This window comes from Poeciliopsis prolifica, unplaced genomic scaffold, assembly GCF_027474105.1.
Source record: "Poeciliopsis prolifica strain line A6 unplaced genomic scaffold, Auburn_PproV2 SCAFFOLD042, whole genome shotgun sequence".
Taxonomy (NCBI): Eukaryota; Metazoa; Chordata; class Actinopteri; order Cyprinodontiformes; family Poeciliidae; genus Poeciliopsis; species Poeciliopsis prolifica.
This window is the reverse complement of record NW_026562417.1, coordinates 2,726,704-2,741,766: the sequence shown is the minus strand read 5'-3', so window position 1 is coordinate 2,741,766 and position 15,063 is coordinate 2,726,704. Positions and strand designations below refer to the sequence as shown.

At 40.8% G+C, this 15,063-nt stretch overlaps 1 protein-coding gene across 18 annotated transcripts in view; it reads right to left on the bottom strand.

The window, feature by feature from the left end:
• Nucleotides 1-15,063, bottom strand: part of nav3 (neuron navigator 3) — a 321,262-nt gene that overhangs the window by 45,424 nt on the left and 260,775 nt on the right. For 13 of the 18 annotated variants that reach the window (XM_055055458.1, XM_055055457.1, XM_055055447.1 and 10 more), the window contains 3 exons: nucleotides 11,681-11,792; nucleotides 4,866-5,099; nucleotides 3,412-3,531 (listed from right to left, as the gene is read on the bottom strand). In XM_055055458.1, coding sequence (XP_054911433.1) covers nucleotides 3,412-3,531; nucleotides 4,866-5,099; nucleotides 11,681-11,792 — 466 coding nt within the window. The remainder of the gene's footprint in view (nucleotides 1-3,411; nucleotides 3,532-4,865; nucleotides 5,100-11,680; nucleotides 11,793-15,063) is intronic. The other 5 variants (XM_055055448.1, XM_055055463.1, XM_055055455.1 and 2 more) reach the window with 1 other exon arrangement.

Genomic DNA, 15,063 nt, shown 5'->3' with positions numbered 1-15,063 from the left:
GGAAACAAGGTTTCATAGTTCAAACTCTGATCCTGTGGGGAGACTGTTGCCTCTAGGAAACCAACGGGAAGGCAGACATCAATATTGTTTTCCCTCAGGCACGGTGTGCTAAGATAGAAAAGCTGGGTTTTTTTTGTTGTTTTTTTTTTTAAACCAAAGGAAAGTGGAAAAACTTTTGCGAAATATTCAGATATTGAGAAAGTTCAACAGATTCATTTTTATTCTCATCATATCCTGAGGTTAAAGCCAGACAGGAAGATCACTTCAAGACTGAAAAGTATTCAATCTCAGAGTGTTTTGACGAGTCATACATAACTGCCTCCAAGGAAAAATGACTCAACTAGTCATTGTGGAGAGACAAATATATTTTGTTTTCACCAAAAACCTTGGCTGGATGAACACAGATGATTAAAAATACTAAGAAATGCCAACGTTAGCATTACAGCTAAATAAATAAATACAGAGATCTAATAAAACCATAACTGCTTAAAATAATAATAATAATAAACCCACCTGTTTGGTAGTATTTCAGGCAACTAAAACAAAAACTAATGAATAATTACCGATATTGACTGATAAAAATTGCTTATATCGTGATATTCAGCGATATCATCAGCGCTTTTTCTAACTGCATGTAATTCCTCTATACTCTTTAAGGTATGCTGACTAGTTTTATCATTTTTTTTTTAGTTCTGTGTTATTTTACTTTAATAATTATTAAACTAGTCCACGTCACACATGTAGTGGTGGCATAACTTTGAGTTTAAATCCATGGCCTACATACAGCATCTGGTTTTACAGCCAAGGTCACACAGGTAATCAATACCAAAAAATAACAAATTCTAATGTACAGCCTTGCAAAAGTGACATACGAACAACTGCAAGCCGCAGCAACAGGGTTATAATGGTTTGGCAAACATGAAGACGCAGGCATCAATCACCAGTCGGTTTTAATTACATCATCACTCCGCTTCCACATCGTGTTCACCGGATAATACAGCTTGACACCCATTGTCTAGGAAATACTGCAACATGTCGCCAGGTTTGCTGAAGTGTTCAAACAGAGCTGCTCTAATTGAAAGCAAAAAGAAGAAAAGACGTCAAAATCTTGACACACGTCTGATTGTTTGCTTTCTTTTTTTTTTTTTTTTTTTGCTTTTCCACCTCACGCTGTTCTGGCTGTTGTTGAAGTCTCAGTGCAAGTAAGAGCAGGACAATGTCACCGCATCCGTCGACTTCCTCCAACCTCTCTCGATGTCGGTCCTTACAATCTTTTTTGACAGTTTTAAATCAGCATCGCAGCTGCTCAACAATCTGGAGGCAGGAGGTTTCGCAGCTCTAATAACAAAATTGCACTTTGTCATATCTGCCTTGCACTTCAATTTTATAGTCAAAGTCAGTTCCGAATGCTCCAACAATGGCTTTACACCCTGGGTTAACTAAGGTTTGACTTATTAAGCCTGAACCGAAACTGCTGCTCTTCGTTTTGTAGCACGATGGAAGAAAAACTAGAGTGGAAAAAACCCAGCAGCGTTTCCTGCGCAGCAACCATGTCTTTAGTTAAGAGACGTGGCTCAGCTGGAGAGTTTACGGCTTATTCCCCGACTCGGGCCACATAAAGCCAGAGCGCCAGTCGGCTGATTTACAGAAAAAAACAACCTCCAAATGTAGATCACTTTGTTCTGGGATGAAACAAAAACAGACGCTAATAACACTATGTAGTGCAAAACCTCGTAACACCCAAGATTACATGCAATTTTATCTCACTGTAATGTAATTGTTTGTGCAACTGGGGCCAAAATTGTCACGTTGAAAATACCAGCGGGCCACAAAGGATATTTTTGTCACTTGAAAGCACACACACAAACACAAAAAATACATTGTGACGTATTTGGTTTCTGCTCAACAATAAACTGAACTAAAAAATCGTTGGCAGGCTTTTTTTTTTAACAAAACTTAAGATCTGACACATAAAAAGGTGTTTCCTGTTCTTTTAGTCTGGAAATTAGTTTCATCTCTATTCTCACTAACAGGAGAGAATAGAGTCCTTTTTTTTTGGAAACAGCCACATTTAATTAATTCTCCTTTTGTGTAAAAGTCACTAGATGTTTATAATGGTATCAACTGTTGAATTAAAATAGAACCAAACAAACTTACTCAGCAGTAAAATAAAAATGCTTCGGCATCCACTCCTTGTGCTAGGACTCTAAACTTGTAATGTTGTGAAATAATAGTCACAGGCCTCATAAACTCAATGAGGTTAAATAGCCCATAAGTCACACTTTGAAACTTATAAAATAAAATCACAAGTTTGTCTACAGAGTTGTAAATGAAGGAAGTCCTTAAAAATGTCAAAATAAAACTCCAGAGCCTGCTACATCACAATCATGTGCCACAAGTAAAGAATTTTTTTTACACAAGGGTTGCTCATACGTCACAGCAACGAGCCAACTATATAGTTTTCCAATCTCATGCTCAACTACGCAGACACTTTTTCTGCGCTGATGAAGGTTTATTGGCATCTCTGAGTTTTAAATCACCAGTTGGTCCTCAAGTATATTAAAACAAGATACTGCAATCACAAAAAAAGCAGCAACAAAGCTGATGTTTTCACACCGTCTTCATGTTTAGAGATATGTAAAACATTTTGTGACACGGTAACGTTGACACGGCAGCACAGGAACCAGAAAGGCAGCAGCTTAAGTTTCCTCTCGTTTCCCATGTCCTTATACCATCACTAACCTCTGCCTTCAGTAAGCTCATGCTCTCTGAATCCTCAATTTTTCCAATTTACTGTGCAAAATACAGACAACATACACTTAAAAGGGTACGTTAAAACACATAGGCAACAGAAGGATGACAGTAAGTAGGCGACTCGTTCACCGAGTACGATAAAGCAAAATTTGAAGTTTTACACTCCAGTTTTAACAACATTAATAATTTAACAGTACAGTAAGTAGTCGCTTGATGTGACCAAAACACTCACAGATCTCTCTCCAAACATGAAAGGATAAAAGACTCTCATATTAGTTTGATCAGCTCACTTTTACTACCTTGTATATATATATTATATATATATATATATATATATATATATATATATATATATATATATATATATATATATATATATATATATATTTTTTTTTTTTTTTAGGCATCAGCATCATTAGAAGTATATCACAGAACACTCTGGGGTGTTTGCTCTTAAACTTGTGCTGCTGATTGAAGCTGATAGTGAAAAGCAACTAGAAAAGTTAATGAAGAAACATGAGAAGGAGACAATCTTAGTACACATTGCCATGATTGATGGGACATTTTTTTGCCTCCTGTTCTTGGTTTATTCCACCTGCAGACCATCATGACACAGAGACCAGCAGCCACAGCAACACTGATCGACTCTGTCCTTACCTGTCAATGTCGCCCTGCATCTCTTTGCTCCCTCTCTGGGCAATCTCCCGAGGAGGAGCCACGTCCGAGGATCGGCCTGCCGTCCGGCCATACAGGGGGAGGCCACTGTCGATTAGGTATCTGTGAATGGACAACTCTTTAGTCAATGAAATATTAAAACCAAAACAATGGCTCAAGTCGTTCGATATCGTGTTTTATCAAGATATAGGATGGCGTTCCAGTGCTTTTCTGTTTGAAATCAGTTTTGATGTGTGTTTGGGTTCATTGATCTGTCGGAAAACCCACATATTTGGCTCTTAAAATGGAAAACTTGACTTCTTCAAGCGTACGTTTAAATACTGAGGTCAGTCAGTCTTTCTTCAGAAGGAGGTTGGATTCTCCAAATAATGCATTTTACTTGTGGCGCTGGAGGACATCAAAGCTTGTAAGGTGTTTCTTTAAAGGTGGACTCCCTCTTTAAGAATTTACAATTTACAATACAGTGATTTCCAGTCTCACACAGAGTGAGGTTTTTCTGACTTTTGGGTTAGCAACCATCACAGAATCTCTCATCATCATAAAGACGATGACTTGGGGTCAAAAGTTAAAAACCATTTTGATCAAAGTGATCAAAACCATTTTGTAGTAGATAATCTTCTTGAATTAGTTTTCTTCATGATTATTCCACCCTGAAAAAATGTTCAAATTAATCCGACTACATGGTGATAAGGCATCATGTCCCTGATGTGTTAGATGTCAGCTTCTGACCTCAGCTTACTATTATATTTAACGGTCATTCTTTAAATGTCTGGAACATCTTCTGTCTGTGGAGTGTGTGGCTATGTGGAAGAAAGTAAATGTGGAACAGGAATAGGTTTCACACATCTCGACTTTTTTACAACATATAGTAATCAATGAAGGTCAACAAAATTTGTCTCTTTTCTAATTGAGGTAATCTGTCAGCTTATCGAGAGCCAGCATCGTCTGCAGAAATGCATCATCTGAATATTCCCGCTGAAGTCTTGAGAAACCAAAGGCAGCCTTGGTGGATGACAGCAGCCTATTTGTATCGATGCAGAGAGAGAGAAAAGCGAGGCCTTGGCTTGCCGTTTAAATAGCCAGCTAAACATGAATTCCTGAGTGCTTTTAGGACAAAGGCAATATGGAAAAAGGATGAACGAAAATGAGTCATGCCACTTGTCAAAAAGACCTTGAAAGCGGTGCTAAACGACATAGAGATTCTGCCCCGCCCGCTCCCAAATATCTGTAGCTACCAGCTTTGCGGGTTTACAGACCGAAAAGTTTCCGACTTCTCTCCACGCTTCTTTCCGTTCTTTTTCATCTCCTTGTCTGTCACATTTCAAATTGACCCAAAGCAATTTCTAATGAAGTTTTATAAGTCTCTGCAAAAGACAAAAAAAAAAAAAAAAAAAGAATATTACAAATTTATGAGTTTTTTGAGCTGAGTAGCACACCTGGAGGGGTCAGAGTGGCCGCTGTAACGGCCCGTGTTGGGGGCGGCGCCCGCCGTGCTGGACCTGGGCGCAGGATATCCGCTGGGCATGGAGGGGGCTTCCCCTGCCTGGAGCCGCGGGGTCTGAGACTGGCCTAGACGCCAGGCCATGGGGGAGGAGCGAGCGGCGAGGGCGGGGAGGCCACGCCCGTTTACCTCGGTCGTCACTGTGGTGTCGAAGGTCGTTTCTAACGTGCTGCGCAAAGAGAAGGGTGGAAAAAAAAGAACAAAATATAAACTTATTGCAGAAAACTGTAACTCATTCATCAACTAATACTTAAACATTGACATGTAAAGGGCTGATCAAATGTTCAACAGCAGAATCTCAGTTGCTTTCAGTGCTGTTAGGGTTTATATCAGGCAATTGTAATTTGTTTTTTTTCTCCTATTTTTAAAATTCACTGAGAAATGAATAATGATTAAAGCACCTTATTATAGAAAACACACAACCAACCTGACTGAGCTTGAGCTATTTCACAAAAAAAAAAAAAAAAAATTGCCAAGAAAGTTAGTCCCTGTAGAAAGACTGGCACACGTGTCTCTAAAGACTTATACTTTAAATGAAAACATTGACAGAGTTCTACAATTTCCATAAACAGGCGCCAAACAAAGACGAATTATTGCAAGTCCACAGGGAAAGCTATTCCCCCTGCAGCTGCACATGCCTCTTTTCACAGACACCAAAGGTTGCCGGTTGTGGTACCTTGTTGGAGCGCTCTCTGCTGGAAAAAAGAGGGCACTGCAGTCTTTTGATGAAAAAGAATCCACAGAGACGCACTGATTTGAATCTTCGGAAGAGAGCTGCTATTTTTCTAGTCAAATCACAAAGACTTATGCAAATCTGTTGTGTCAGATAAAAACATATTCCTACAGAAACAGAACATTATTGTGGTTTTGATTGTGATTTTCACTCGTTTTCAGCAAGAAGCCACCTCAAAAAAGACCTGAGTCCAGAAACATTCTTTCATAGTGACTTAGCATTTCCTGCAGTATTTTCATATCTTAAGATTGTTTGGACGATTCGTCTCTGTGAGTGGGAGGAAAAGCCTATTTGAAATCCTGCTTTGGTAGACTGACCGACATCATGTGGCAAAAACGAATGCCGTCTCCCCGCGTCTCAAAGGTAGCAGGGAGAGGTGTGAGAACAGCTCTGCGTGAGCGTGAGTGTGAGTGCATGTGTGTGTGTGTGTGTGTGTGTTGGCAAGAAAGGAGAGAACACTGCACCACACAGCAATGCCAAGAGCCAACATGAGAAGGGCAGCAATGCTAGCCATGTTCATGACTAATCTCTATCAACACCCTCTGAGGCTGCTGCACACACAATGACACAGGGATTCAATTCCGGGCATTTGCAGAGTTTCAGCAATCAATTAGCCAATTAGTGATTCTGATCTCAATCAGAATCACTTAGCTGTTGATAACGCAGGTTGCTAAATCAGCTCATCTGCATCCGAGACAACGGCGGCAGAGACAACGATCAGAATGATGAACGGGATGAAGGAGAGCAAAAAGAAACAATTCCTGAACTTCTGAGCAAAGTGACAGACAAAATAATTATGTTGTTTTTCTTTTTGTTTAAGTTATGCAAAACTGGCCTCTTATGTAAAACCAAAGTTAATGAATGTCTAAACGTAATTAAAACGTGTTTTATGTTGACGTAATGGGTTTAATTTAACCTGACTGGCAAATACTTCACTGTCCATGAAGTGTCTTTTTATGAATTAAAAAATGTTAATTTATACGCAACCAACCAATTATTTTAAGCATAAACGCTTCTGAATTCTGAGGAACTAAAATTCAGTAGAGGGACAAATTATTTTGTTTAATGAAAGCCAAACCGGATAGGGACGTACGGACTGCGGTGAACCTGAAGGCTGATGCCAGGCAGCAGAAAGCTCAGCAAGAAACATTTTTAGCTTGCTTTATGTTTGATGGCTGTACAGTCTACGTGAAACAGACTTTCGGAATCAGACTGACAACCTTCACAGCAACTATGCTCCTGCGTTTCATGCCCATTCTGGCCCACATTCTGCTGGACTCTAGGGGGCAGTGTAAGTGCTTTGAAAATGGCACCGACCCTTCCAGCTGCTAATGTTTAAGCTTAGGAATAAAGGGATTGATTTACAGTTACAGCATGAACACACACACACACATAGGATGTGCTGCTGTGGTTTTGTTTTTGACCGGCTTTGACGGGTTCCAGCCAACGTGCGCTGGTCCGGACGACAAGAGGGTGTGGTCTGCTGTGTAGCTCCAGCCCTCGTGCCGTAGTGTTCATACAAGTCAAAACCAAACACCGGAACGAAAGCATTTAAGAATACTTAAATCCTTTGGCTGGTGAAGCTGTTGGTTATCATGGAGACTGAATGCATTGACCGGGACAGAAATCGCTAACCAAGAGGTCACTGATTTCACAGGTAACTTCCTGTGATGGTTTGGTGTCAAGAGGTTTGATCAAGTGCTACTTCGCTCCCTAAGGCTGTTCTGACATCTGAAGGAAGTCTTACCTTCCTCAACGTCCTCTGGAGAAGAAAAACTCAGTTTTACCTCATTGCATATTTTGATGCATTTATCAAATGACGATATGCCTCTACTAAAAGGTCTATAGTAACCTTAAACCACTCTAAATCAAAATCACACTTTTCTTTCTAACTCTGCTTCACCCATACTTTGGGTGTCACACACAACAATAAGTAAAAGAGATAAACCTCAGTGGGGATTATTTTGTGTTTTGCCATGAGCTTAGTTGGAGGAGAATGCCTGTTGACAGCAGGGGGAAGTGTATTGCTGAGCAATTCTAAATATAAATACACCGTCTCCTACCGCTGCTAATGAGCGCTCGATATACCAGTCAGTTCTTGGACGGGTTCATTCAATTCACGGGCATTGCTTGGAGATTCTATCTCCAGAGGAATTTGTCACATGTATTGAGCGAATGCTATGTTCGATATTAGCCGCAGTGGCAGCTCTAAACTGCAAATATCTGTTGGTGAAACATTCAGTACAATGTGGGGAGCATAAAAACACCAGGTTTGGCCTTTTTACCTGAACTGACGGTTGTTTATCAGGTCACTTCGAAATGTTCTCAAGTCTAGCCAATCATTCTTTATGATTAGCATCCTGCTGTCTACAAAATATGAACGTTTCAAGACGAACGTTTACTAAATGCCTGACAATGTTCGTTTAACAGCTTTTTAATGAAAATGTCTAATACATAAAACGGTTCAGATCCATTTTTGGTTGTCTGTTCAAATATGAATTGTGTTAAACCCCGAGAGTCATTGACGTTTACGTGAGTTCTGCTTTTTAAGAGGTAAAGAGATTGATTGCTTTTTAATTCATTACAAGACTAACTTGTTTCTGAACTTTTGCACTTTGCTGTAGCATGATCATGCAATATATAACTGAGACAGACTTTGTTTTCTCAGATTTTAGAGGCTCCACGGTCAGTTTCCCATACATGCACACACGCAGTGTCAGAACAGTCAAGTCACTTTCCATCTACCATTACAGACTGAAAACTCATCTTCTCCAGAGGTGGCTCTGATTGCCTTCATCATATTGAATCATACCACTTTACCTCTCAGAATGGCAATTCTGACGAGAACATTGTGAAACGCTGAGAAGTGCCGATGACTCTGACCCATTATTACTGCTGGGCACATGTCATTTGGTAGTTTCAGGGCCACCGTGATCGCAGATTGCTTTGTGTGGCGGATAAGGTTCTGTAAAAATTTCATGCATGTACTCCAACTGCAACAAACAGCCGTCTCGTCAATTCCGGAGCCGTGCGTCTGCTCCCCCGGTGTAAACACGAAGCAAACCCGACCCAGTAAAGCTATTATGTTCAGAACACCCTGCAGCGTCTGCTGAACCCTCGAAGGAGTCGGGACACGGATAGCTTTGTTGTTATGCTGGGTTCACTGTCGAGGAACAGTCCGTCTTCAATCACTTCTTCCTCCCGGTGTCCACCAGCAGCAATTTATATATATATATATATATATATATATATATATATATATATATATATATATATATATATATATATATATATATATATGAAACATTTCTATTTCTATTGATTTGTCATTTTGTTTGCGTTAGCTTACCAAATGATTTTCGAAATGATGGAAAAATTAGCTATTTTTAAAAGTTAGGACATTACCTTATCCTACATTTCTTGCGAATTCAAGATGAAAAACTTATTTAAAAAAAATCCTAATAGAACCATACGGCAAATTACAGCACATATAAAACAACACTGGCAAAAAAAATAAAGTTGGATGAATAATCCTACAGCTAACTGGTTTTCACCTCCCACTCCAAATAATCTCAAGATGACTGCAGTAGTTTCAATCAACCATAAATCAAAACCGAAGCATTTCCTTTCATTCTTCTTGGAAGGAGGCGTTATCCAACAACACTTGCTGCTAACCCGGTCGCATGGCTGTGAGCAAACATTTCTGCAGCCCACATGCTGAACTGCTTAGCCGCGGGGCTGCAGGCCACCCCACACAGGAGGAGTTCACATGCCATCCTTAGCTGTTGCTCTGCTACCCAGGCAGCCGTGTGTGAGGTCATCGCCTTGTTGCTGTGATACGCCACACCGAGGCTCTGTTGTTGTGCCTGTTGTGCACTCTTGGGACTTTGAAAGTATAAGAGGGCTGTATTAATATAAGCTTGCTTTATTTTGGTGTGGCACTGAACTGGATGTAAAAATATACATGGATGGTTGATCAACGGAAAAATGACCTTTGGACGTTTTTAACTGCTGTACTTTTACTTCAGTGATTTTGTTATGAAGTATTGTTACTTTTACTTGAGTGAAATTTCTGGACACTGTAGCCACTGTGAATAAAGTCACTGAATGTAAAAAAAATAAAATAAAAATTGATGAAACTAAATATTCACCAGACGCACACCTTCAACTTCGTTAAAGTTTCATGAGTTTTGCATTGAAATAAACAGTTTGGCTTCACTCTAATTTGGCAATCATGTTATTTGTATGAATTATTTTCACTTTGGTCTTTAAAATACCAACATTTCCACCAATTCTTTTGCATTTTGGTGGTGATGTAATCTTGAAATATTAGATGATTGAGAATCTGCTTTGATCAGTTACTCAGTACTTCAGCAGCATTTCGGCCAAATAGTTTTTCACTCTTTCTTGGACGGCTACTTTTGGCTTTTTTTGATGACGGCCATTTTTAATCCTGGGCAGCGATTAACATGGCCTGACCAGCCTTTTTTCACAAACTGAGCTCTTTCCTTACTAAGGTCAGAAAGCTGGCTGAAGCAGCTAATAATCGTTGGCCAGATACTTCATGCACACTGCTCTGGTGGCACTGATGCATATAAATGAGAAGTCCCTCCTAAGGCTTTTCAAACACTTCACACCCCAAGCCTCCAGGTCCCATTAAACACAGAGGTAATACAATGGAAGTATATATATTGATCTTTCTCTGGCTGAGACTCCGCGGTGTGGAAGACCCAACACACACTCGTGTGCACGCGCAGCCACAGACGACCATCTGTCATGGCTGTCGGCAGCCCGGCCACCATCTTCCTCTCCAAATGGGGCAAAAACACACAAAATAATGGACTGAGGGAGGAGAGGAGTGAGACGGGGAGCGAACCATTGATCAGGAGGCTGACAAATACTAATGGTTATCATTTGGTCTTTTCCCAAGATGCAATCTTTGCACCTTGTGTTAGATTCTCCACGAGGCCAAAGGCTCAGTTTTTGTAGATGATATCAGGTCTTAGGTCAGAAAGAAGAGACCCGGTTTTATTCTCGTCTTTAAACTCGGAACAGAGTTTGGCACGGCGAGCTGAAGACAGGTCTGCGTCCGACGAGCAGACGACTTGCTATTTGAGGAATTTTGCTGTTTTTAACACTATTTTTGTTCCACTCAAGTACAACAAACATTTCTTGTCTGCCGGACATACATAGAGGTATGCCGGGCATATTGCCGGGCATATTGCTTTAAACATTCAGTCATTAAGGGCCCATATTTGTCCCTTCCTTGCAGATCTCACTCATGTTTAGCATTTACAAAAGATCAGATGTGTTTAAGTGGCTGGCTGCAGCTGACAGCTGCTTTCAGCGGGAAACGTCTAAAAACTCAGTGCAGGCTTTCGACTGCTAACCAAAGAAGAGGCGTGCAAAGTGAGGAGGAATTAAGATGTTTATGTCAACCCCTCTAAACGTGAGTCACTAAATCTAAAATAAGAGTATGACTCTAGAAAATGTTTGTACAACACAGGCCTAAAAGTTCAGGGATGCAGCTGCAGAACCAGTTGCTGTTGCTTTTTGTTTACAACAAACAGAGAACAAGAAAACAATTAATATGAGGAAAACAATGAATCGTGGATAATGAAATGCTCTTTAGCTTGAAATATTTATGGCATGGTATTTAATAATAAAAAATTATATTTTCATTTTATTCTGGGATTCCTTAGTGGTTCATTCACCTGTTAGAGGTTGAGGTCAGCCTAGGGTTAGGGTTGTGTTACAGTAGGGTAATTTGGCAGTAGTCAAGGTAAATACTGGTAAGTAACATGTAGAAGATAAATTAGAGATTTACTCTTCAGTTGAAAGGCAAAACAAAAAGAGACTAAAATACAGCTATTTGCAGAAAACAGAAAAAATCTGTTATTGATTTAATCTGTCATTTTGACACATCCCTGTTTCTACGTTTCTTGCACATATACCAACCAGAGCCAAGTCATCCGATACGACCTTTGAGGAATGGAAAACACCATCAGCTGGCCCACCTGTGGCTGATCTGTGTCCCCCGCAGGCTGGACATGGTCTCTTCCAGGTTCTGCCGCAGGTCAGCGATGTTCTTCACCGTCCTCATGCGCCTCGTCTCGGGGTCCTCTCCTGCTGAGACACAATGAAAGTTCGACTCACTCAGATGCTTGGACCTGCGCCCGCACACTCGACTACACACAACCGTCTTCCGTGTTCCAGCCACACAAGCGCTGAGGACGTCTGACAGAGCGTTTCATCGCTTGTCCCTGAACATCTCAGACGGGGGGAACGGAATGGTGACCAATCGCGGTGGCAGCAAGCCTTTTGCTGACAGTTGTGAGCCTATACTGTAAACAGCCTGTCAGGCTGCACTACATGCACTTCTTTCACTTTATCGTTTTATCCACCACTTCCCCTCCAGGCTGAAGCAAAAAATGTCATGGGATGACACCACAAGATCCGTCAGTCAGTTCAGGACTGCCTTGGTTGGGAAAGCAAGCTCTGTCACTTCTTTGTCAAGAACGGTGGGACACCCTGCGGCCTACAACCGCAAACTGGACTTAAAAAAAGACATCATTGTGTTTTCTAGCCTTCTTAGTGTCTGCTTTACAAATGGACCAATTGCTGAATGGAGGTAACAGAAGTGTTCTTCAGGAGAGAGGATAACATTTAACTCTGGGCGATGTTTCACAGCAAGGAGCAGAGGGGGTTCACCAAAATATCTGCTTGTCTGATCCAATTAAGGCTCCCTGTTAACTTGAGATGGCCTGTATCTCCGGGCAGCGGCAACAGAACGGGTAATTAACAAGTGGAATGAGACGCGGAGCGGATGGGCAGTCACTCTCTGCTTTCTAGGGTTGAAGGTGCTTCGAAACGAAAACTGCCTTGGTGATGAAACGGCTTCACTGATAAATTACTCAACATGGGTTTGAACCGGGCTAAGAAGCTGACTCATTCAGTGAGGATGCAAGTGGACTCTGCAGACGTCAGTGACCCTGATAGGATACAAAGGCCGCCACGCATGGCACCGGCCAACAGCGAGGCAAGAGTGACAACTCCATTTTACATTTTGTTGGAGATTGACACCATTGCAAGACTTTCACCTGACCTTTCATTTAATTTCCGTCACTTCCTCCAGCTGCTATTCTGCCTGCAGCGGAGGACAACAGTGCCTGGCTCAAGGACACAAAAGTTTGCTGCAGTGCTGATTTTCAAACCTACAAGATTTCTTGCAACGTTGCAACCACACTCGGATTAATAAAGGCTTTCATTTTCACAAGGTATTCACAGTGAAACAACAACGCAGCACACAATCAATGCAGAATGGAACTTTGTTTTCAGGCTTTCTGCTGCAACCCTGTAAAAGACCTCCCAGCTTTGAGGAATTCTTTGTGACAGCGCTCTGTTTGCTTGCCCGGATGCATTGATTTTAAAAGTTCTGGCAGCTTAAAGAAAGAAAGACTGAAAGAGAAAAGAAATCAGAGGAAAAGTGGAAAAATACTGTCACGTCACAACTTTATTTCCAATTCTTTAAACACCAATGAGAGACTTAAATATGGGAGCCTTTCCAGCAACTGTTGCGTTGGGGATTAGATTTTCAGCTACACTGCCAACAATTATGGGATTATTATGGTCTGTCATGCCTGTAGGACTTCAAGACACGCAGCAGTCTGCAGTGTAGCATCAACTATTCTCAAGTCAAACGTTGACCTCAATTATGATCCCACAAAGTGCAAAGCAGTGTTAAGTAATTGAGGTCATAGATTATCTGTCCAATGCTGACCTCTGACTCGACAGCTAATGTCTACTTTATAGCTGCCTAACGAGAATCAGAGTAAATAGAAATATAACATGAAGTGGCCCGATTCCTGTGATGGCAGTAAAAGCTTCTCTGTCCTGAATTTGGTTTTGTCCGGATGCAAGAGTTAAAGAACGCCCTTCGGCACCACACACCTAACGCAGAACTACTCTCCCTTTGTAATTCTCCCTCTTTTCCTCCCGTCTCTCCATCAACTCACTGGCCCCTTTGAGAAATATCCAATTACAATCCCATTACAAAGTGACACGGCGAAATCTGGCCCAGTATTCTCTGTCGTGAGCGGACGCTTCATGCGGCATGGAGGCGTGCCTGTGCATTTATGAGAAATTATTTGCAGACTAGTTGCAGAGATCTCACCTGTGCGGCAGGACGCCCCGGTCTTCCGAATGTCTTCCTTAGGAAAGACAGTAGAAAATGTGCAGACCGTAGAATGTGTGCAAGAGAACAACAGAAGTCCTTCTTCTGAAGTGTGGTTATGTTATGAACACAAACGGCAATGTATTAAATGAGATTTTATGTGATAGACTGGGTCTCAGCTGGGTTAGAGAAGATGCAGCATAGTAGTCTGGGGTTTATTCAACCACCCTTTGGGATGCATCCCCACCTGTTTTTCGCATCCGGACACTGAAGTTTATGTATGTTCCCTGCGCTTCATCATGATGTTGTTTGTTCACTTATGATCTATAAGAAACTCCTCATAGAATACTTGAATATTGAGGTCCAGTCATACACAGATGAATTCTTAAGCCAACTAGGTGAATTTTCCGTGTAATTCATTGAAGTAAATTTAATTTTATAGTACCAGACTATTTAAACCAACAGTCAAACTGTCCTGATTTCTATTCATAAAATATGAAAAGACAAAATGTAATTTACTAACTCAGGAATCTCTTTGGCAATTGTTTGAACTGGATTGAATTTAGGGGTATACAAGTAAAAGGGGTCTTAAATACAAATCCAGGCCCCCAACTTTCAGATTCTGTGTAAATGATATGCTTTTTCTTTCATTTTTCTCAGTTGTTTGCTAATTTGTTGGGAATTAACCATATAATTTCACAATAAAAGACAAAGTTTGTGGTTTTGAGGAAACACAATGTGAAAAATGTCAGAGTACGCATGCTTTCACAAGCTGTTAAAAATGTATAGTTTGCACAAAGACCTTTAACACTTTGTTTAAGCGGATGAAACAATATACAGTAGACCCTCAACTATCTCTTGATTATTATTCCATGGTTCACCTATTTGCAGAAGTTTTTTCTGTTTAATGTAACTCCAAAGTATATGCAGAACATTTGCTTGTGTATTTATCTCCTAAAATAAAAAAAAAAAGAAAGAAATGAAGCTTGGGAAGCTGATGGACCAGATGCTACTTCACACACTATTTTAATCCACTGGCATTTGTTGGCGTTTGCAGAGCAGCAAACGCCAACAAATGCCAGTGGATGGCATTCATTGTTCTCAGTGCTGACTGGCTGTATCCTCAAATGCGGAGATGACAAAGACGGTAGGGCCTGCAATAATTTTAACATGGTTCTCAAAAATCATATTAATGCATTTAAGCTAAAGTTTTTGGTTCAACTATTA